The following is a 21,209-nucleotide window of genomic DNA, read 5'->3' on the forward strand; positions in this document are numbered from 1 at the left end:
TTTTATTTTTTATATGTCGTATTTTAGATATTGAGTCGTTGGCTTCTATTAATATGTTAATGTGACATGTTAGTAAAAGTGATTAAATTTTAATTTGACGTTGATATTTAGACAGAATATTCATAAATTTTGAATAAGATATTAATGTAATTTGACCTCAAACTTAATAAAAATGGCTAAATACCTCATGTGAGACTTAGGTCACATACACATCAAGAACGTACATCTAATAGCCTACGCCTCTAGGCTATCTAGATGTATCTAAGTCGTAATAGTATTATAGTAACATCCAACTAGCATTCTTTCAATGCCTTAATACCACTACTCTTGGAATATCCATATATTTGCTCACACAATACTAGACGATATTCATACATTAGTAACTCGAGTTTTATCACTACCTACATAGTGTCTAACAAAGATATAAGCCTTTTAGAATCTTATCACACAATATCTTTATGCTTATCAAACACAAATAATCAAGTTCTCACTTCAAACTTATTAACATTCACATAGTGTCAAGTTCTCACTATCAAGTTTTCACTTATTAGTTTATTAATTGATCTCCTTAGCTATTAGATTTGTCACACTTGAGTCGCAACTAAAAATTAAGATCCTATCACTAATGGTATTGATATATGTACATAGGTATTGATATCATCCCATGAGTTACTATTTAACAAATATTATGTTCTATACCATTTAACAAATACAACAAACGGGTTTGATAGTAAAGTAGTCTAGAGATTTTTCGAACTCAAGTCTAACCCTCGAAGGCAGATATTTTATTTTTTTATATTTTTTCAATTAATCGAATTATGATATGTGTCATTTTAATAAGAGGACACATATCATTAGTGAAAATATTTTATTCTATTGAGTATTAAACTCACACCTTAAAAGAAATAACTCACAATATAGAGATTATTGAATTTTTTTTATATTCAAAATACTTACAACTCATTAAAAATGTACACTTCTTGCTAAACAAGAAAAATGTACATGATTTTTTTTAAATAATAATAATTTAGAATAATATAAAACGACAAAAGACCTAAAAAAATAAAATAGAATAAACTTTAAAAAAAAAATAAAAAAGAAAGAAAGAGAAGTCCACAAAGAAACCAGCTTTAACAACCACCACACTCCATCCATCTTGCAGTATTGTCACCATTATCAAAAGTCTCTTCAGCCCTTCTTTCCTCTTAAACTTGAGAGTTTTGGTTTAGGGTTTTACTAAAAAGGAAATAAGCAGAGTAAGAAATGCATATTGCAGGAGTAACAACCGAGGTGTTGGTAGCAATCCCTTCAGCTGGAACCCTCAGTTTCAGACACTTTAATTCCAACCACTTCTGCTCATCTTCTCCTTTCTTCAAAGTATGACCCTTTTCTTTTCTTTTCCTTTTCTTAATATAGGTGTTTATATGTATGTTTCTGTTGCATTGATTTTTCCAAAACAAAAAGGTCATAACTTGCTTACTTATTTCTTTCATTTGAGAATTCAGGACAAGATTCTAAATTCTGGGTTTTTTTGTCCCTTGAAATAGTTGTTTCTTTGTGACATAGAGAACATAAAAGTTGGTAGTTAATTAGATAGTTGATACGAATTGCTGATGAGTTTCGTGGTTTCTCCTCTTTTTCTTTTTCGTTTCTTGATACTAGGGTTACGTTAGTGGTTTGCAAAATCCAGCTTGGTTGATGGTTATTAGGAATCTGTTGAGTGTTGAAGCTAGAAAATTTTCTTGAGGGGCCAAGGCCGCTGCCTGTTAGAGCTTTCTTTCCCACTGGATGCAATCCGCTGGCAACTGCATAATCTTTGTTCATATTTTCTGCCATGATAACATAAGTCAGTTGGATACTTTATTGAAAGATTGGAAGATGAAATGCTCGGATTCTACTTTGATCTTGTACTTGTCTTGGTGAATCCTAAAGAAATAAATATGGAAAATCTCTGTAGCATGTTTCTTTTATCAAGTAGTTTAAACAGTCCTTGAGTTTAGATGGCCTTTGGATCTTCATGCTTTAGTAGGTGCACCCTAGACCAAGAAGCCTTTTCTTCTCTGATTGTTCGATGGTTTACCATTATTAGGAAATAATGTAATTTTGATTTTTAAAACATGACGTTGTAATTGTGAAATACCGAGTAGCTGAAAGCAATCTGGTTAAGACAATAGTCTCTTGTTCGTGCAAATTTCTGTTCGAGTAAAAGTCAACTGTAGAGTATATACGTTACCTGTTCCGGAATACTCGCTCCTAAAGCATGTATGTTATAGAAAAAAGCCTTGCATTATAAGGCAATGCCTGGAGGCTTGAGCTGTGTGACTAAGCATAGAATCTTCAGTCTTTTGATACTTTCACTTGTCTTCTTAGCTCTCAAAGAATCTTTTCTATCCAGAGATGTCCTTCGTTCTGCACTCCAAAGTTAGCAATGGTCCCTGATAAGTACCGAGGAGGAAGATGCTTAACTGTGAGAGCCTCAGGGGAGTCGGGTGATAATTTGTCACCAATTGCTCCTGTAGAATTCGAGTCCCCAGTTGGCCAGCTTTTGGCACAAATATTGAGAACTCATCCTCATTTACTGCCTGCAGCCGTTGATCAACAGCTGGATAACCTTCAGAGTGATAAAGATGACCAGAAAGAAGAAACTCCGCCAAACCAAGATCTCCTCTACAAGTGAGCATCTCTTTCCATGTTAGTTCCTTTTATTGTGCAGTTGTTGTAAGTTGAAAAATTCTATCACACTTAACATTTGGATGTGTGTGCACACGCATGTGAGTTAGACTAAACGAAAAGGTTTTTGGTTTTGTATATTAACAGGATAATAGGCATTTACCAGTGAATCGGTTTATGTTATGCTAAGTTCCTTATAAAAAAAATTTGGTTTTTGACTTGGTTATTTCAAGTTTCTACTAGTGATTAGTTTATTGTTCGTTTGCTATTAGTCCATTATGAAATTACTGATATAACTGAAACAATTGAACTGTAGGAGAATAGCTGAAATTAAAGAAAAGGAGAGGCGGAAAACATTGAAGGAAATAATATACTGCTTGATTGTACAGAAATTTGTTGACAATGAGATTTCAATGATTCCCAAGGTAACAGCAACTTCAGATCCTACCCGACGTGTGGACTTTTGGCCAAACCAGGAAGAGAAATTGGAATCTGTTCATTCTCCTGAAGCATTGGAAATGATTCAAAGCCATGTATCCCTTGTACTTGGAGACCGAGTGGTCGGTCCCCTCAGCACCATTGTTGAAATTACCAAGATCAAACTTGGAAAGCTCTATGCTGCTTCGATAATGTATGGATATTTCCTTAGAAGAGTTGATCAACGCTTTCAACTTGAGAGAACTATGAAAACCCTTCCTGAGGATTTCACTAAGGACCAAGCAAGATTTGAGTTTCCAAATCCGGAGAAGCAGCTCTGGGATCCAGATTCTTTGATCATGATCCCACCTGATGATGGTGATGGAGGAGGATACACTGACGCTGAAGGGAAATCATATAGACTGAGATCCTACGTCATGTATTTGGATTCTGAGACACTTCAGAGATATGCAACCATAAGATCCAAAGAAGCTATTTCATTGATTGAAAAGCAAACACAAGCACTGTTCGGGAGGCCTGACATTCGGATTCTTGATGATGGTTCAGTTGATACATCGAATGATGAAATAGTTTCCATCACTTTCTCTGGGTTGACAATGCTAGTCTTGGAAGCGGTGGCATTTGGTTCGTTCCTATGGGATGCAGAGAGCTATGTCGAATCGAAGTATCATTTTCTTAAGAGCTAACCAGCATCTTTGCAATTGTTGTGCAATGAACGATTCCCGTTGCAGATATATCAAGCAGGATGAATGGTTAAAAAGTTATATTACATGCTAATTTCGAGGGAATGTGACGTTGCAAGTTTGAACAAGTTCGGAACATGTAAACAATGCTGCAGAAAAAGAATAAATACTGAAACTCACGTTGTTCCAAAAACATGGTATTTTGACTGTATTTTTCAGTTTGAAGTTCATCCAATTTTGCGCACCTTTTTAAGCAAAAAGACAGTAGAAATAAAGCAGGTCCTACCGGGAGTCGAACCCAGGTCGCTGGATTCAAAGTCCAGAGTGCTAACCACTACACCATAGAACCATTTTGTTATCATCTTTCATCTTTCATTTTAAGATTACATTTGTAAATTATAACATGCCTTTAAAATGGCAATATATAAGCATTATACGTCTCGGTCGAAATCAATGCTCCACTTATACTAAATTCCAATTTATCTAATTCATATCCTTTTGTATCGAAAGGAAAGGGAAGCTTCTTTTATTTGAAATTATAACAAAAAATGGAAAACACAATCAAATTTCCAGAAATAAATAAAGTACTTTCTCTCGTTTTGTACACTAGATTAGATTAGAGGGCTGTACAAATCACATTAGCCCTCTAGTCTTTCTACTATTTAACTCATTATTCTTATTACTATGTGTACCCACACATCTCCCCCATGAATATTTGATGCAGCAGCAGCAACACCCGGACAGGCATTTCGGTTTCCGGCAACATTTCACACAGCTCGGTGGCCAGCACTTAGGCCACCAGCAACATCTACTGCATCTTGGCTTTGGACATCTGAGGCATTTGGGTTGGCATGATTTAATCTCACAGCATCTGTCACTTGTAACCGAGGAACTAGTATTTGACCTTGTTGGTAGACGCAAACTCTGCCGTATACTTTTAAGGCGAATTTCCGTTGTCATGTTCTCCATTTCATAAACGAACTTGTAAAGATGACGTATGTAGTCGGGGTATTGCTCTAAGTTGCAGTGACCACCCCCTTTCACCCACAAAGGCTCATACGGTTCCCTTGCCTTTTTCCACAGTCCGTTTCCATGCAGCCAGTTGACAACATCATCTTCTGTGCCCTGATTAATGATAATATTTGATATTAGCACAACTATATGGTTTAAATAGACAATAAGAAGATTTGCTGAATTCGAAAGGTACTTACATGTATTACAAGCACAGGGCACTTCACCTTTTTTACTTTGTTGATATTCTGCAGTTTTAAGAACAATAATTAGCTCAAGCAGCGAACTGAAATACCAATCATCAGACTGTCCTGAAATCAATACGATTAGATATCGTTCTCACAAGGCAGTCGATTTACGGATTATTACCTCGAAAATGTCGTAGCAGAATGTAAATTTAACATGGCAAAGCACACGAAGGCCGGAAAGAATGCCGCTATGCAGAACTACACCTCTCAGCCTTGGAAGTTTAGCTGCCAAATGTAACGTCGGTCCACTTCCGACCGATTGGCCATATAGAATTAAGTCTTCCTGGCTAATTCCATACTCAGTCTGAAGACATTGGTACACAGCTTCTATGTCAGCATAAGTGTTGGATTCACTTGGCTGTAAATCATACAATCAAAACATTAGCAAAATCAACATCAGGTTTAACACTTTAACATCAACAAAACGAAATAATAAGAAAAAATAATCGACCTACCTTACCAGTTGATGCTCCATAGCCAGAATAGTCATACCTGCAGTTTAGCATTCAGCAAACAACCCAATAAAATGTGCATCATGCATTTGCTCAAAGATCTCATTGTTTAAAAACTTGTAGCTCAAGTGACAAGCAATATATCTCTCCAAATGAATCAGAAGAGAGATGTAGAACCTCATCTGCTGCCACATTGCACTAAAGTCTAGGACTTGCAGGAAAAAGTAAAAAGTGCATGCAGAAGAGGAACCCCATTTTTACTTGCACTTTTAATGGCTACGCCTACAAACCATCTATGAGGGATTTTACCCACTGAATAGTGCCATATACTTAGAAATAGAGGAATTAGCTAAAGAAGAGACTGATTACAGATCTAAGCCAAATAAGACCATTCGGACCCAAAACAAGAAGAAAACATGATATTTACATATTGAAGACAGCATCAACAAGAACAACCAAGTTACTCAGGTAAAGCACAGATAAGTGCAGGTGACGAAATTTTGAACTAAAAAATAAAATGAGAAGAATAAGAAGAAGACTGTACCCCATAAGATTGACTCTGAGGTTGGCCTTGAGCTGGACAAAGAGGTCATGGAGCTGGCCAAGGTCAGTGGCATTGCCATGAGAGTAAAGCACAGTAAGGCGAGCGTATGGGTTTCGCAAATAAAAACCAACTATCTTGTTTCCAAGTTTGGTGTCAATCAAAAGCACATCCAAAGAAGGATCATCAGAAACACCAGCAAGCGCTGAAGAAGAAGAGGAGGAGGAAGATGAAACCACAGTGAGCTTCCCATTGTCACGCTTCTTTATCTGATACGTGGGCGGAGATGGTGGAAAGAAAGCAAACTTTGCAGCCAACTGAGAACACATACACCCCATTCAACCCCCCCAACAAGAAGAGCTAAGACAACCCCAAGTCATTGAAAAATGAGCAAGCTTGAGTGCATGACACCAGATTTGGAAGAACTGGATTTTAATTAATGGGCTCTCCTTCACTTAAAGCTATGAACTTTCAAAATGATGCAAAAAAAGAAAATGAAAAACATATCAGACAGGCATAGATGTGAATCTGTTGTTGTGCATAACTTCATTGCGTATGCGTGTCAGTTTGAACAGCGGAGTGAATTCGTACAATCTCTATCTTCGGTCTTTGCTTGCTACCAGTTCTGCTACATCAATAAGACAATTTTCTGTTTTGTCTTTTTGTTATTTCTCCTTTTCTCCACTCTCATGCGGGTATCAATCTCTGATACTCGCTTCTCTTCAGTTTTTACTTTTCTGATTTCTGGTCTAATTTTGAATTTTATCCTCAAACTTTATTAAATCTGAGAAATTACTTCATTTGTTGGTGAATACATGAAAATAAATTATTAATATTTAATAATTCATTGAATACAATTTATTGAATAAAATGGCTGTCCCTTTTTCCCATATGTATGGGATAAGGGGGAGGTAAGATAGTAGACTATCCCTAACACCAGGTTGAGAACAGCTTCCGTAAGAGACCTCCGAATTATGAAATGCCCTTCGTGAGACTCGATCCCACGACCTCAAAATTAATAACATTGTGCTCTACCAACTGACCTCAAAATAAATTATGATTAATTTATTAAAATTATTTTTTAATATTTTTGTTAAAATGATAACCAAACAATATTTCTTTTATCAAAATAACACCCTTTTGACAAAAACACATTTATGTGTAGGGATGGCAACGGGTCGGGTATTGGTCCCCCGTCCCTGTCCCCATCTCCGTTTAAAAAATTCATACCCATCCCCGTGGATTTTCCCCGTTTAAAAAATCGCGGGGATTTAAACGGAGATCCTCATCGGGTAATCGGTGAAAACCGCGGGGAAACGAGTATCTCCGTTTAGCATAAATGGTTATTTAAACAGGTATCAGGCCGGGTATATATATATTTAAATTAAATATATAAATATTATATATATTTATATTAATTTAATTTAAATTTATTAATAATATATATATATAATTATTTTTAATATTTATCGGGCCGGGTAATCGGGGCGGGGATTACCAAACCCGTCCCCGTTTAGCATAAACGATTTTTTTCCATCCCTGTTTAATTCAATTTTCCCCGTCGAATTCGGATTTTTTTGCCATCCCTATTTACGTGGGAGCGTATTTTAAAAGGGGTTTTTAGGAAGAGTTTTGCCTACATTGTAGATCATTTGGACAATTTCTCCAACACTGACGTCACTAGGATTAAAATGAAAATAAATAAAAAAATATTTAACAAAAAATGTACGAATTTTATTTAAAAAAAGAAAATGAAACAACGCACGTGATACATGTAAAAGATACGTAATCGCATGAGCATAAACACGAGTCAGATGTCGATAGCGATACACGCGTATATGTTTAGTCTTCAACACTCAATGAGTGTATGTTTAAAAGAATATATTTAAACACTTAAAAAGCCTCATATTATAAGCAATGTGTGATTTCATAATGTCGTGACAAAAACTTGTTGATTTTGAATGAAATTTCTTAAACTTGATTAAACTAGTATCAGTATGACAGTTTTGGATACTGAGATCCCGATTATTTCATAAGGAAATACTTATTTTTAACTGTCATATTGATATAAGATTAAGTAAAAATGAAGTTGATTCTAATGAAGTTTTCAATTTTTGTAAAGTAAAAATGATAAAATTTGGTTTTAGACATTTATTTAAAGTAATTGGATTTTTGTAAAGTCGAGGCTTGATCATTATCTGGACTTTTTTTTATATATAAAAAAATTAGCTTTGTGTTGATTCCTAAGACTAATGCTATTAGGTATTTGAGCACAATCTTTATCCTTGTTGGTCTTTAATGATTTCATTTAGATTTAAGACATAATCATATAAAGAGTGAACAAGTTAGTCAAAAAAATGCTTGTGTCAAATCTCACCAAAGAGAAATCCACTCACTTTCTTTTATGGATTTGTTAGAATATTTTCTATGGAACACTGTAAGTTAAACAAATGGTGTCCGATTATACAGTGTTATTTTGTTGAGTCCCCTTACTATTAAAAGTTATAAAATAAGTATTCAACTATTCATATGTTTCAAACTCATCCTTTTCCGTTAAAAATTTGGCGGCCGTATAAGTTGTACGTTAACATATTGACTAAGATATGATAAAATATGATCTTAGAATCGTTTGAGCTGTATTTTTTGGATCGACTATTCGTTTATATTACGTCATCGAACTAGTGCTTGAAACATTATATCATTGAGTCAGTACTTGAATAATGGCGGTGCCACTAGACATCATTAAAATATAATTTTGTCATGTCATAATCAATATATTAACATCCAACTTAGACGACCGTTAAATTTTTAATGGAAAATGACAAGTTTGGAATATATGAATAGTTGAGTTACTATTTTGTAACTTTTAATAGTCGGGAAGCTCAACAAAACGTCCTATAGTTAGAAAACTCTTTTGTAACTTTTAATAGTTGAATGACTCAATAAAACAACATTCTGAAGCCCGAGACCATTTGTGTACTTACCCTATTTTCTATCATTAAGTAAATTACTATCTTAAGAGTTATGATCAACTTGCACATTCTTTCTGGTTTTTCACAGATTTAAGACTATTAGATGATTGAAATTAACAGTATGAAAAGATATTTACTATAAAAAAAATAATCTCAATTGATGATTAATATCAAATGTTAAGCCTTAATAATTTCAATGTTAGATATGTATAGAATGTATATTGGAATAAATAATTTTATCATTTCATTTTCGTTTTTAATACGATGATTAAATTATTTATAATCTTTATTTAAGAAAACTATATATTAAAACATGTTTAATTTATATCTTCTAATTTATTATAATATTAATAATGTTGATCAAAATAAAATTCAGTTAATTTAACATTTGTTTTATTGATAAAAGAATCACACTAAAAAATGTGTATTTCGCATGAAATATTATTTTAGGTTACATTAATTATGATGATGCTGACAAAGCCATAAATAATCGAAGAAAGATATGCATCGTCCTTTGAGTTTTTTTTAATTAAAACATTAAATTCATTTTTAAGTGATTTTATCTAACTAATTAAGTGCTAATACTTTCAAGTAACAAAATAGAAAAAATATAGATTATCCCAATATATATAGTGTTGAACATAATACAACATGAATGGAAATTTTCTATACACTTAAGGGTAAACTATACATTTAGTACCTCAACTATTATTTTTTCCGTTTTAGTCGTCAAATTATTATTTTTTAAATTATGCCAAACGTTATGTTTTGGTTTCATTTTGGTCACTGTTCGTTAAAAAATTAACATAATTGTTGATGCGTCATTTTTTATCTTTTTTTCACTGATGATGTGACATTATATTATGATGACACGTCAACATCACTTGTAATATTTTAACGGTAACACTAGGTATGATTTTGAAATAAAAAATAATTGAGTTACTAAAATAAAACAAAATTTATAGTTGGAGTACTAAATGTATAGTTTACCCTACAATTAATTGATGCATTGGGAATTCAGTTGTAAAATTCTTTCTCAGAGACTTTTTCTTTTAACCTTCTTTGATGAGATTTTCCACTTTCTTAATACAACTTTATATAAAATATATAGTTACAAACTCCATTTAATAAAATAATTACAAATAAAGTAATAAAAATTATATAAATTTATTAATATATATGTATATATATATATATATATATATAGTTTCAGTATCATATATACATGGGTACAAGCGTTGAATGTCTGAGAGTTTTTTATTTTTTTAGATTAAAAATCAAAATTAGTCAAAATAGAATGTGTTTTGTATTAAAAAATTCAAAGTTATATAATACTAGATTTAAATGATATATGTTTTATCTGGTCTCATATATTTATTAAATATTTTATAATAGTTTTACATAATATATTTTAAAATAATAATTATTTTTTTAATAGTCTAAAGTGATTATAAAATAGTATATGTTTAGAATTTTTCTTAATCATTGATAACACATACCAGACGCATTTGCTCGAATTCAATATCTCTAGGAATAATAATAATCTTTTTAACCACTTAATCACTTGATGAGTCCATTTATTAAAATTTTAAGATCATACCAAAACGGATTAAATCTTTTGTTAAAGTTTTAAGATTGGAATGGGATTTTGTTACGCTTTCATTGCATTGAGTCTTAGTTGAGCCAAATTAAATTGTACTAAAATTAGAAACAAATCAAAATTAGTTATAAACTTGTAAATTTTAAGTTGAAAACAAGCCATTATCATCCTGACGTGTCTCTGATCATATTCCAACGGCTCCTCCACGTGTAAACCTCACAAGTTTGCCAATGGAAGAGCATAAACAGGGTGGCGCGTGGACCTCAAAACACACTTGCCAGGCTACATCATCAATATTTCTGAGGTTTCAGGTCAGGCCCAACCTTTAGATTTCTCATCCGAGTTAGGAAAATCAACGGATGGTGATGCCTCATCCAATTTAATATTTTCTATAATTGACGGCTGTCCAGACCCCACGTCGTCCTTACTAATCTTAGTAGGCACAGAGTCCACGCTGGATGCAATCGGAATGGGCAGGGAATTGCATATAAATGACAGATGAAAAGTTATTTGGGTTTAACTCTATCGGTATTTGAGTTATATAAATTTGGTCAAAACTTAAATTTGACTCAAAATTTTAAAATGAATTATTTGATATTCAACCGAACTAAGTCTTGGAATGTTTTGAATTTAAGTTTTTTTCGAGTTCAAATTAAACTTTAATTTTTGATTTTAAACTCGATGGATTTCGATAATTTTACACTTGCGAACTTTTAGATCGAATCAAACTGAATTTTAAATAATAATCGAGCTCGATTCATCTCACTACGGTCCTAGCAGAGAATATTTTCGGCAACTAAATTAGTTGTCCCTTGCCAATCTTTTATTCGTTTTATACGCAGTTCCCAAAATTAAACCTCTAATTCGAAAGTTGATGCATGTAATTAAACTTCAGGGGATGAAAAAGAAAACATTAGGGACTAAACTCTAATAACATAATAAAATAATAAAATGAAAAGAACAATGAATATCGAGGTGGTGACCTGGTGGGAGACGGTCCATATACATTAAAGTTTAATTTCCAAGAGACGGGCACAATTTAAAACGTTGGTATGACACTCTTGATTACAAGAAATGGGAATAGAAAATTTGAGCATCCAATCTAAGAAATGTGAGATGATTCGAAAACATTGGGAATGCAAAACAGTAATCAAATAATACATAGAGAAGGGAATGCATGCACTTGTTTTTGTATTCTATCTATGTTTCTTTCTTTATTTTATTACAGTCTTATTATATTAATTTGGCTTGTTGTAATCCATGCATATAAATAACATTAAAAAGGGAAAGCATCGTCGTGCACTGTGTTTTAGTTTGAATAGATTCAACAAATGGGAAGATGGCGTGGGGAGAGTGCATGTGATCCTCCCTTCTGCACATCAAAATATATGTATAAGCCACTAGATCTATCCATCCAACGACATCTTTTCAGTATTTTAATTCAGCGCTCACGTGAGGTGGAGATTTAACCTAGCTAATAAACAAGTACTGCTTACTAGTACTGCTGTGCTCAACTGTTTATATTTAATATTGTGTAGGCATAATCTCATAAAAAATATCATTAATGTTGGATGAAATAGTTTTTTTTTTAACATTTAAACTCAAACATTTGATTTTGGGGTAAAAAGGATTCTATGTGGATGAATATCTGGTCAACAAACTATGAACGTTATAAAATAGATGCATTTTGTCTTTAAATGAAATGTTAGGGGCTAAAATGATTCCAAAAAAAGGAATAAGAGATAAAATGAATGTTTAATCAAACATTAAAAGATATTTTATCCTAAATTAAAACGCAGAAGGTAAAATTACTAAAAAAATACAAATCAAAATAACTGTACAATGAAACATTAGCGGTAGTTTTTAATATTATTCTTTAGTATAAAGGTGATCGAGTATATCCTTGCATGCACCATCATATCACGAGACTTCCCACTCTGTTCAGTTAGACTCTAGTCATTCGTGGAGAGTAATATATATAAGTGGAATATGATCCACGCGCCACCCTGTTAATGCGCCTCTAACCCTTGTTTGCCATGTATGGCACGTTTGAGGACATTGTATCGCTCAGTCATAGATGTATACGGAGCTTGTGCGTATGCATCTTTAGCCTGCCCAAAATTAAAGTCAATTCTTACTAAAGAGATCAACAAGCACAGACATATTGGACAGTAATTATCTAGAGTTTTCTAGAACATAGAAATTATGTGAATAATTGTTATGGCCAGTACAATCGCTTATCTAATAATTTTAAATTCATATTATATTTTTATTGACAATATATTTTCATCTTTTAAAATATTACAAATTTGTTTTTAATATAAAATTCTATTTCCATTCGTGTTTATGACACATTCAAGCAAAATCTTTGAGGTAGCCATTTTCGTCAACATGAAGTTACGATACAATCAATATCTACAAGTGTAGTCAACCATTTTTTACATAAATATTTTTTTAAATAGTATCTATTTAGAATTTTTTTTAAATAATTGACAAAACACACTCTGCAGATAGTTGTTCGAACTCAAAATTTCTAAAGAGAATAATACTCCCTTGAACTACTAAGATCACTTGTTGAGTTCATCATCGTATATAATAAAGCTTATATGAAAATCATAAGAGATAAAGTCTGATCTGCGCTTTGCATGGATCAGATACTTTATCATGCAACACCCAAGATCCATTAATTAGCTGATTTATAAAACTGGATTAACTTTTCAAATCCAAAATGTGGTCAATAATCATCAAACAAAGAAAGAAAACCTATGCATCATAACTAGGGTTGATGATTGTTACTCCAATTATGATTATGATGGCTGCAGACAGTCCCAACGGTAATATTGCTATAAGCACCAAGGATAAATTGTGGTGTAGTACATGCTCTTTTCTCCTTATAAATTGTAATTTGGCTAATTTCATTATTCTCATAATCCTATGACATTCTTAATTTCTTATAAATGTTCCAAATACCTTATGATAACCGCTCTTTCCTCTTTTTCCTCAGCTGTGCACTCTTCTCTTCCCAATTCTCTCACTTTCTTTCTTTTCAAGTCATCCATTGTTGGAGACGATTAATTTTGTAACAATATCTCAGCATTTTTTAGATTTCTAAAAAGGTAATATTTCATCCTTTTTACCCGGATTCATTTCTAATGAAGATCGCTTAATTATTTTTTCCGTTACGTCATAAGATGTGCCGACAGTACCAACAAAAAAGATCTTTCTAACCTCATAACCATAACTTCAAAAAACAATTACAGGAATGGAGCGAAGATTTCCAAATTCTTGATATAAAGACAATGAGAATTGGCTAGAGTATAGTATTTGAAAAGATGATGTGTTTTGTTTATGTTGCTACATTTTTACTAACAAGAGCAAGAGAGATGGTAGTGCATTTGAAACTGATCAATTCAACAATTGGAATAAAGAAAACATATTGGAATTGCATGTTAGACGTACAAATAGTTCTCATAATATAGCCATAAGAAAATGTGACAATTTGATGATGCAAAGACAGCAGATGAGAGATCTAAAGTCTATAAAACACCTTTGCATGAAAGGAAAACACTGAAACTAATCAGAACAAACAAAATGACACTCAAACGTCTCCCCCCCCTCCAAGTAACTTCCAAACTCTTTACCTAAAGGCAAGATCAAATTCTTACTACAGTTCCCAATTATATATGCTATATGCATAAACTCGTAACATTGACCTAAGAGTCTTGTTTCATACCATAAATATGAATCACAGCCAGAAACAGAGGACCAGCAGTCCAGCAAACCTGGAGGCTTGATTTATCCAAGGAAATTCATTATCACTAAATGAAGCACCAAATTGCAAAGAACAAAATCTGCAAAAGCTCGTTCAGGTGGTAGATCCTGCAATTGATATGAGCATTTTCAAGTTAAGTATTTATCACGTGGTAAGAGGATATAAATATAAATATACATATACCCATCACCCAATAACCACCTCAAGGAGACAATAAGTAATTTTTGGAGGTTTAAGGCAGATCAAATGCATTATGCATCGATTTAAAGTCTAACAAAGTTTAGAAAGATTTACAGTTTCAATATCATTTGAATTTTAGAAAGATAATAAGAACATTCCATTTTGTATCGATTCCTCTGCCTTGTAACTCATGTAGTAAAGCCAAAGAGACTATGAACAACCTTACCTTGAATTCCTTGTTTTCTTTGTTCACTTGAATACGAAGACAAACTGAATCAAGAGAAACGAAACCCGTGTCATATGCAATCATTTACCTTGCAAAGAGATACCATAAAAAGCCGACTTACCAGCAAGGACTGCTGTTCCAAAGCAAGAAAGCACCCCAGAAAGAAATGAGTTGAAAGGAAATGATCCCACGATAGCCATGTAAACTACCTGCGGTCCTCAATTAGAAGTTTTGAAAATATATGCAACTAAATTAAGTATATTGGAATATTAGCACAGAAATAATCAAAACATTGCAACAATGGTTTTTGGAAGAAATATAAAGAGTAGGCGAGCAAAATCAAAAGATACAATTACCTTAATCCAACAATTAAATGGTTCCAGGGAGCATTATACTCTAATTAGGTTCTCATGGACTTTCAAAATACATTTAAAAATATACTTGCATTTTCTAAAAAATAATTATGCATTACCTTATTCTTTGTTAAGTTTGATGTATTTTAAAAAAGTGAAGTTTGAGCGGATGAAATATAGTGAGAAAGCAAAGATTTAGGAAACGCGTTTCTGAAGATGAATGGAAGTACCTGGATCAGGGCGGTGAAGATTGCGAAACCCACATATAGATCAATGATCTGTAAATAGAAAACCCCAGATTCAATTAAAGAGGTAAAAGGGATCAAAAACTCAAGATTTGGATCAATTTAAAAAGGGGGAAAGAAGGAGAGAACCTTGAGATTGACAGGGGTTGCAGCGTAAGCAGATCGAAGAGAATGGAAGAGGGCTCCGGCGTCTTCCTTGCTCGATGTTCTCCCCATGTTTTTGCCCTAATTCAATTGCTCTGCCTCTCGTTCGGATCTACACTCCTACTGCTAAACTTGTTTGTAAATTGTACCCAGTCGCTCAAGTCTCTACTACTATCTATTAAATTGGACCTTCATTTACTCGGGGCCCGGGATGACTAAACTAAAATAATTTCACAATATTCGATACAGTGAAATATTTTTTAATTGTATTTGAAATTTTAAAAATTATTAATAATATATCAAATAAAAAAATAAAAATAAAAATATGTTATTAAAATTTACGTAATAAATAATATTAGATATAGTGATAAATGTTTTTTATATTAATATTATAATCGTAGTTTTAAATTTAGTTTATTTAAAGATTATATAATATAAAAAATAAAAGTACGGTTAAAATAATTATTGATATGAAATTCAATCAAATATTTAAATAATAATATATATGAATAAAATTATAATATTATTTTCTCTATATATTTTTTTTGTAATTTCTATTAAATAATATTAAAAATATAAATAAATTCATACATAAATTTATATAGAAATTTTTATAAATACATTTTCTTAATTTAAAAACAATTTTTTATTATTAATAAATTGAGTTTATAGACACCAATTTTTTAAAAATAATTTTAAGGAGAAAATCATTTCAACACTTGACATTTTTTTATTAATAATATAATTTAGTATATATTATAAAAATTCACAATTATTTGACAATAAAAGCTCAAACAAGTTTGTAATCTCTGATGCTCGAGTTTGAAATCCCTCGAGATAACAATTATATTTTTAAAGCTTTGACCACTAAAATATTTGGTACGCACCTCCATGCTTGACATTGTTTACGTTAAATTTAGTTGAGATTTTAAGTAAAAGTATTTTCATGTCTACATTTTGGTTTTATTGGCTAAGGAAATATTATTGAATTTTGTCACAGTGATCGTGTGACGCAATGAAGCTTCTTTTTCCGATGAGGCCATACAAAGATGACATATGAAAATTTTATTAGAGTGTTGATTCAAACTTTTCATTTTTTTAATGAAAGTTAGAGGTATCATTAAAAATTTTCTTAGTATTCGTCCACATATTAAGAAGTATGTTAACGAACATTGGAAGGAAGAAAAGAGTACCAAATAGTTTATTGAATAGAACACCCAATACATATAAAAACACGAAATACCCTCATACACCGTTACAAAAAAGAATCACCTAAAACTATCACATCCACAAAACTCCAAAGACAACCACCTTATTTCTAAGTTACACCTCCAGCAACGAAAAAAAAACCGCAAAAGGACATAATAAAAAAGAAAACAAACACCCTAAAACTTTTGCTTGATTTTCTTCACCACACGATTTCTTCTTAGTTTCCCAGGAAGGGGCACTACTGAAGTACCTACCATTAAAAGGGGAAAGACCCATCAGAAGAACATCTTCCAAGGCATGGAGGTTGACTCCATCAAAGTGGTCAATTGATTTATCAATTGAGTGCTTCACAAAATTTTAACTGGATTTATATGGAAAATAATTTATTAATAATAAAGTTTAGAATTATATAACTTGATTAAATTAAATATTTTCAATTAGAATTATATTACTTTATCGATATAATATAAATACTTAACTAAATTAGTATCCTGGTTAACTAAATAATAGAAAAATATTAAAAACATTTACCAAAAAACAAAAACAAAAATAATATCCACCCAGTCGGGAAGGGTTATTGATGGGATGACGACTTTAGCCACAGTTTTTGAATAGATCACAGCAAACACTAAAGCAGGTCCAAATATGCAGGCAGAATCCTATACCAAAAATCCTTACAGCAGACGCTATAGCCTGCACCTCTGTTTCCCCTACTTTCTTCCACACTCCATCCATCATTAGGTGTCCACAAGTGCTGCTCGAAGAAACATCTTCGCTACCCAGTTCATGGTACTTCTCCACCGTTTCCTTTAGTTTCTTAGGGCTTGAGATATTCATTAGCTGGATATCATCGCTGGCTTCTCTCTTGCCACTTTGTCCCTTATGTTCTCGCTTGTTCTTCCCTTCCATTGATTCTGTATCCTTTTGGCAATCACTATCACCGTCAAGAACCGGAATGCGACCAGAAGACCCAAGAGTACGTGGCAGCATACCGAGTGGACATGGATTCCATGATTTTGCCACAACCCATCTGTTCAAGTTTCTATCATCGTCTGCTGTTTTCATGACAGCGTTCTTCCTTCCATGAAGCTTCACAAGTTCTAGCTTCTTAGCTGCTTGATTGATATATTCCTCATTTTGACTAAAACTTCTTGAAATCTCGTTTGAAGTATTTTCTTCCATAACCTCTGTACTTGACAAACCTAAGGAACGAATTTTGTTGAGTTTCTCCATCAAAACACTGTTTCCGACCAGCTGTGCAATATGAAGGGCTGAATCCAAGAGATGGTCATTACAGAAAGCCGACACCAAAAGACAGGTACGCAGTAGCTCCAGTAGAATTGAATTTGACATGCCTATTTCAACAGAACCTTTGGCGTGGGCTTTTAATTCCAAATGTCTAACCAGCCATGCAAACAAAGATGAGAGATGCTCTATTTCGTAAGCCTCTTGTCTACTCTCTAATGATGCCGAATGACCTTCTAAATAAGAATCAGAAAAAGGAGATAGATAGAAAGTAAACAAATGCCAAATTAGGTAGAAGTGTTCCACTAAGCTAGCAATTGACAGGCAAAGACAAAAAGCGACATTCAAAAGGGATGCACAACCTAGTCGATATAATTACGTGTTTACCTGTTTCATATTTTGATGCATCCTTTGTCCCAATCATATCAAGAATCCTCTGAAGAAGGGCAAGAAGCAATTCTGGTTCCTTCTTTGAAATTTTTTTTATGACAGGCTGCCAATCATCCAATGCAGCATGTTTATCTAGGCCATCTTCGGTCCCTTTTGAAATGTTCATGGAGCTTGACGAATCTAAAGCCTTCAGCAAGAATTCCAATAATACAGACACTACTTCTGAGGACGAAGTAGAATATAAGCTTACAAGACTTTTTAAGGTTTTGCTAATCCGTTTCTTAGCACCTGAAAATACAGACACACTCATCAGAAAATGAGTAATTTTATTAGACATGAAGTGCACATTCTAGAAAGCAATATCTCAACGCATTCCAGTCAGAGCACATAAAAAGAAAAAAAGCCTGTAAACTCTGCATAGATTATACACCACTCAATTTCACTTTTCAGTGGAAATTTCATTAAAAATACTGCAAAGTTTCAAGAAAAACCAATGCTCTTCATCTCCTATATTTTGAGCTAAACAAGGACAGGGAAGGAAAGGGTGAAAATGAAACAACATAGACAAAGAGAATTTAGGAAAGAACACATTTTTCCTAAACTCAACTTAGGGTGTAAATATATGCTTCTCTTTGACCTATAGATCTAAAAGAATCTGTCCGACATTTCAGGTGAAACAAATGCTTTCTAATAATTGATAATCGTATAGAATAATAGAAGTAACTTTCATGGGGAAGATAATTTCAATATTCTTTAAGATGAAATAATGAAGCAACATGTTCTAAACAGGTCAACCGAAGAATAGTTTAATTAAATCATTTGGTTTCTGATACTAAACATCACAATTCTTCTGTACAAAAAATGCATCTAAAAGTAACTGATCAGGGAGGATATACCTCCAGATTGGCATGAATGAACCTTCCCTGCCATGAGTGAAAAGAATTTACTACGGCCGCAAAGGTGTTTGACCTGTCTTCCACCTGTAAAAAGAAGAAAATATAAACTATGGTGTTTTCAGATGAACCCTAAAGATTAGGAGGAAAATATTACAAAAGGTACCAGGTAATGGGAACCATGCTATGTTTGATGCAGGACAGAAAAACAGTCTGATAAATAATCCATGGAAGAAATCACTTACACTTATATTAGTTGCAGGAGAGAGAAAAAAGGCTCAAATATTATGTGAAAGTTAAGGAAGAGACAAAAGCACCTTTTCCTTTGACAAGCAAAGATCTAAGTTCAGGATTCTGCTGGACTTTTATGCATAAAGCCAATTCACGGAGTTTGGATTTGATTTCTCTTTGAGTATGAACAATTCCATCTCTATGAAATGAAATTAGCTTCTTCTGAGGTTCCCAATAATAGGATTTCAGCCAATTAAGTGCCTGAAATTAGTAAGAACCACAGAACACAGCACAATTTGAAAAACAAAAAATACAAAGGAAAGAAAACGACTATAAGATAAAGATGAAGAAGATGAAAAGAACAAATGAAGCGCCTACCACGACTGATGAATCCCGAGCAATTGTGAGGGCTGGTAGGTCACGGTGAGAACCCTCTGCCAATATAAAGAAACAAAGAAATCAAATCATTTTTTTTCTTGTTGGAGCTGAGTGACTAGATGAAGATATCTTTCACACTACCACCATACTAATTATTAAAACTGTGCTTACCATGACGAACATCAATCAGTCTTCTTGGAATACCAATGGCATCAGCTGCATCAGCAATCGAAATCCCAGTTCTCTTACGTGTCTTCTCGATGACACAGTTAACAAGCCTTCAAAGGTTAACATTAAAAAAATATCAAAGCATAAAACTATGAAGGCATTAACTATAGACCCCCAAAGGTTCCCCAATTACTAAGAAAAAGAAAGAAATTCACCTCAAGATTGCCATGCAATACAACATAGCTAGCATTTGTTCTGAATGTGAACCATCATTTGATTTGTCACCTCTACAGAAATAAGGAAACTATGCATAACTCTGTTGGAAAAAGTAAGGGAAATTTTAATGAGTAAATGGTTACCGGAAGAAAGGATCGGACTGTTGAATTTCAACGATTGAAGCAGTGACATCAATCACAACTGGTAAACAACCTCTGCTCCGCCACGTTGATATCTAAAAATGGATACTTTATGAGAAACCAACAAAGAAAAATGGAAGAGAAGAGAGAATTCTATGTACTCTTGAGAGGGCAAAGGAAATCTTGCGTGGAGAAGAAGAGAAGAGGGATTTTCTAACGGATTCCCATTCGGCCCAGTTCAACCAGGGGACCAATTTGTAGTCACCGGAAGGTGTGGATGACGAAGACTCTTGATTATAAGCTTCAATAGCTTCCTCTTCAAACCCTGGCAGCGGTTCCATTAGTGGGAGGTGCGGGGGAACTGAACAACGATGTGCAGAGGTTTTTCTCCTTTTTCTTAAACCCTTCTGAATCTAAGAAATTGGAGTTGGGTTAATGGATTGGGTTTCTTCCTATTGAACCCAAATAAAAATTGTTGGGAATTTTATTACTGTTAGCTTCTTCTTTTTCTCTCTCTAAGTTTTGGGAGTTCAGTCCATTAATTACGAAATTGGTCCACAAATACACAATAGTTTTAGTATTTTGTTTTTCTGGACAAGGAGCAAAGCAATTTTAATTTAGTATAGTTTTTTATTTATAAAATTTCAATCTAAATCTTTTCTTTAATACACAAAGGAGATTAAAGACATGAGAACCTAAGCTAAGCACCCATCGTTTTGCTGAGCGTAGCTATGAGCATCCCCATGCAGCAGTAATCCTATTGCATTAGGTGGGTGTTGGAAAGTTCGAACATCAAACGGAAGA

The 21,209-nt window shown here is 33.2% G+C and overlaps 4 protein-coding genes and 1 non-coding gene across 7 annotated transcripts; 1 reads left to right on the plus strand and 4 right to left on the minus strand.

Annotated features, from left to right (window-relative positions):
• Positions 1 to 1,108: 1,108 nt before the first annotated feature.
• Positions 1,109 to 3,896, plus strand: LOC120219584 (UV-B-induced protein At3g17800, chloroplastic). 3 transcript variants are annotated; one of them, XM_039216409.1, is made up of 3 exons: positions 1,109 to 1,377; positions 2,396 to 2,673; positions 2,987 to 3,896. In XM_039216409.1, the coding sequence occupies exons 1-3, from the start codon at positions 1,264 to 1,266 to the stop codon at positions 3,792 to 3,794; spliced, it is 1,200 nt and encodes a 399-aa protein (XP_039072340.1). In that variant the 5' UTR covers positions 1,109 to 1,263; the 3' UTR covers positions 3,795 to 3,896. The 3 variants fall into 3 exon arrangements, with proteins under 3 accessions (XP_039072340.1, XP_039072342.1, XP_039072341.1); XM_039216411.1 differs by having other exon boundaries at positions 1,240 to 1,377; positions 2,371 to 2,673; XM_039216410.1 differs by having other exon boundaries at positions 1,263 to 1,383.
• Positions 3,897 to 4,068: 172 nt separating this feature from the next.
• On the minus strand, positions 4,069 to 4,140 carry TRNAQ-UUG. Its single transcript has one exon. It is a non-coding gene; the product is annotated as a tRNA-Gln (tRNA).
• Positions 4,141 to 4,390: 250 nt separating this feature from the next.
• On the minus strand, positions 4,391 to 6,475 carry LOC120113442 (alpha/beta hydrolase domain-containing protein 17B-like). The gene is made up of 5 exons (XM_039134614.1): positions 6,047 to 6,475; positions 5,506 to 5,542; positions 5,172 to 5,408; positions 5,003 to 5,050; positions 4,391 to 4,916 (listed from the first exon to the last, which is right to left on the minus strand). The coding sequence occupies exons 1-5, from the start codon at positions 6,379 to 6,381 to the stop codon at positions 4,425 to 4,427; spliced, it is 1,149 nt and encodes a 382-aa protein (XP_038990545.1). The 5' UTR covers positions 6,382 to 6,475; the 3' UTR covers positions 4,391 to 4,424.
• A 7,754-nt stretch (positions 6,476 to 14,229) lies between these two features.
• LOC120219207 (dolichyl-diphosphooligosaccharide--protein glycosyltransferase subunit DAD1-like) lies at positions 14,230 to 15,733 on the minus strand. Its single transcript, XM_039216059.1, has 5 exons — positions 15,521 to 15,733; positions 15,377 to 15,424; positions 14,915 to 15,002; positions 14,794 to 14,837; positions 14,230 to 14,494 (listed from the first exon to the last, which is right to left on the minus strand). The coding sequence occupies exons 1-5, from the start codon at positions 15,605 to 15,607 to the stop codon at positions 14,411 to 14,413; spliced, it is 351 nt and encodes a 116-aa protein (XP_039071990.1). The 5' UTR covers positions 15,608 to 15,733; the 3' UTR covers positions 14,230 to 14,410.
• A 1,605-nt stretch (positions 15,734 to 17,338) lies between these two features.
• Positions 17,339 to 20,761, minus strand: LOC120219286 (pre-rRNA-processing protein las1-like). Its single transcript, XM_039216112.1, has 9 exons — positions 20,567 to 20,761; positions 20,409 to 20,500; positions 20,265 to 20,336; positions 20,053 to 20,159; positions 19,882 to 19,937; positions 19,590 to 19,764; positions 19,276 to 19,359; positions 18,377 to 18,667; positions 17,339 to 18,222 (listed from the first exon to the last, which is right to left on the minus strand). The coding sequence occupies exons 1-9, from the start codon at positions 20,744 to 20,746 to the stop codon at positions 17,339 to 17,341; spliced, it is 1,941 nt and encodes a 646-aa protein (XP_039072043.1). The 5' UTR covers positions 20,747 to 20,761.
• Between the last annotated feature and the right edge of the window lie 448 nt (positions 20,762 to 21,209).

Source organism: Hibiscus syriacus, unplaced genomic scaffold (assembly GCF_006381635.1).
Source record: "Hibiscus syriacus cultivar Baekdansim isolate YM2019G1 unplaced genomic scaffold, ASM638163v2 tig00110206_pilon, whole genome shotgun sequence".
Taxonomy (NCBI): Eukaryota; Viridiplantae; Streptophyta; class Magnoliopsida; order Malvales; family Malvaceae; genus Hibiscus; species Hibiscus syriacus.

Bases quoted from the DNA above. Each gene is read 5' to 3' on its own strand.
- LOC120219584 (XM_039216409.1), top strand. From the start codon at position 1,264: ATGCATATTGCAGGAGTAACAACCGAGGTGTTGGTAGCAATCCCTTCA. The intron at 1,378-2,395 runs GTATGACCCTTT...TTTTCTATCCAG, and splicing joins CATCTTCTCCTTTCTTCAAA to AGATGTCCTTCGTTCTGCAC. The intron at 2,674-2,986 runs GTGAGCATCTCT...ATTGAACTGTAG, and splicing joins AACCAAGATCTCCTCTACAA to GAGAATAGCTGAAATTAAAG.
- LOC120113442 (XM_039134614.1), bottom strand. From the start codon at position 6,381: ATGGGGTGTATGTGTTCTCAGTTGGCTGCAAAGTTTGCTTTCTTTCCA. The intron at 5,051-5,171 runs GTAATAATCCGT...TTAAAACTGCAG, and splicing joins TCTGCTACGACATTTTCGAG to AATATCAACAAAGTAAAAAA. The intron at 4,917-5,002 runs GTAAGTACCTTT...ATCATTAATCAG, and splicing joins GCCCTGTGCTTGTAATACAT to GGCACAGAAGATGATGTTGT.
- LOC120219207 (XM_039216059.1), bottom strand. From the start codon at position 15,607: ATGGGGAGAACATCGAGCAAGGAAGACGCCGGAGCCCTCTTCCATTCT. The intron at 15,425-15,520 runs GTTCTCTCCTTC...TTCTATTTACAG, and splicing joins CAACCCCTGTCAATCTCAAG to ATCATTGATCTATATGTGGG. The intron at 14,495-14,793 runs GTAAGGTTGTTC...TATCAATTGCAG, and splicing joins AAGAAAACAAGGAATTCAAG to GATCTACCACCTGAACGAGC.
- LOC120219286 (XM_039216112.1), bottom strand. From the start codon at position 20,746: ATGGAACCGCTGCCAGGGTTTGAAGAGGAAGCTATTGAAGCTTATAAT. The intron at 20,337-20,408 runs GTAACCATTTAC...TTATTTCTGTAG, and splicing joins CAGTCCGATCCTTTCTTCCG to AGGTGACAAATCAAATGATG. The intron at 18,668-19,275 runs GTATATCCTCCC...CTGTATTTTCAG, and splicing joins TCATTCATGCCAATCTGGAG to GTGCTAAGAAACGGATTAGC.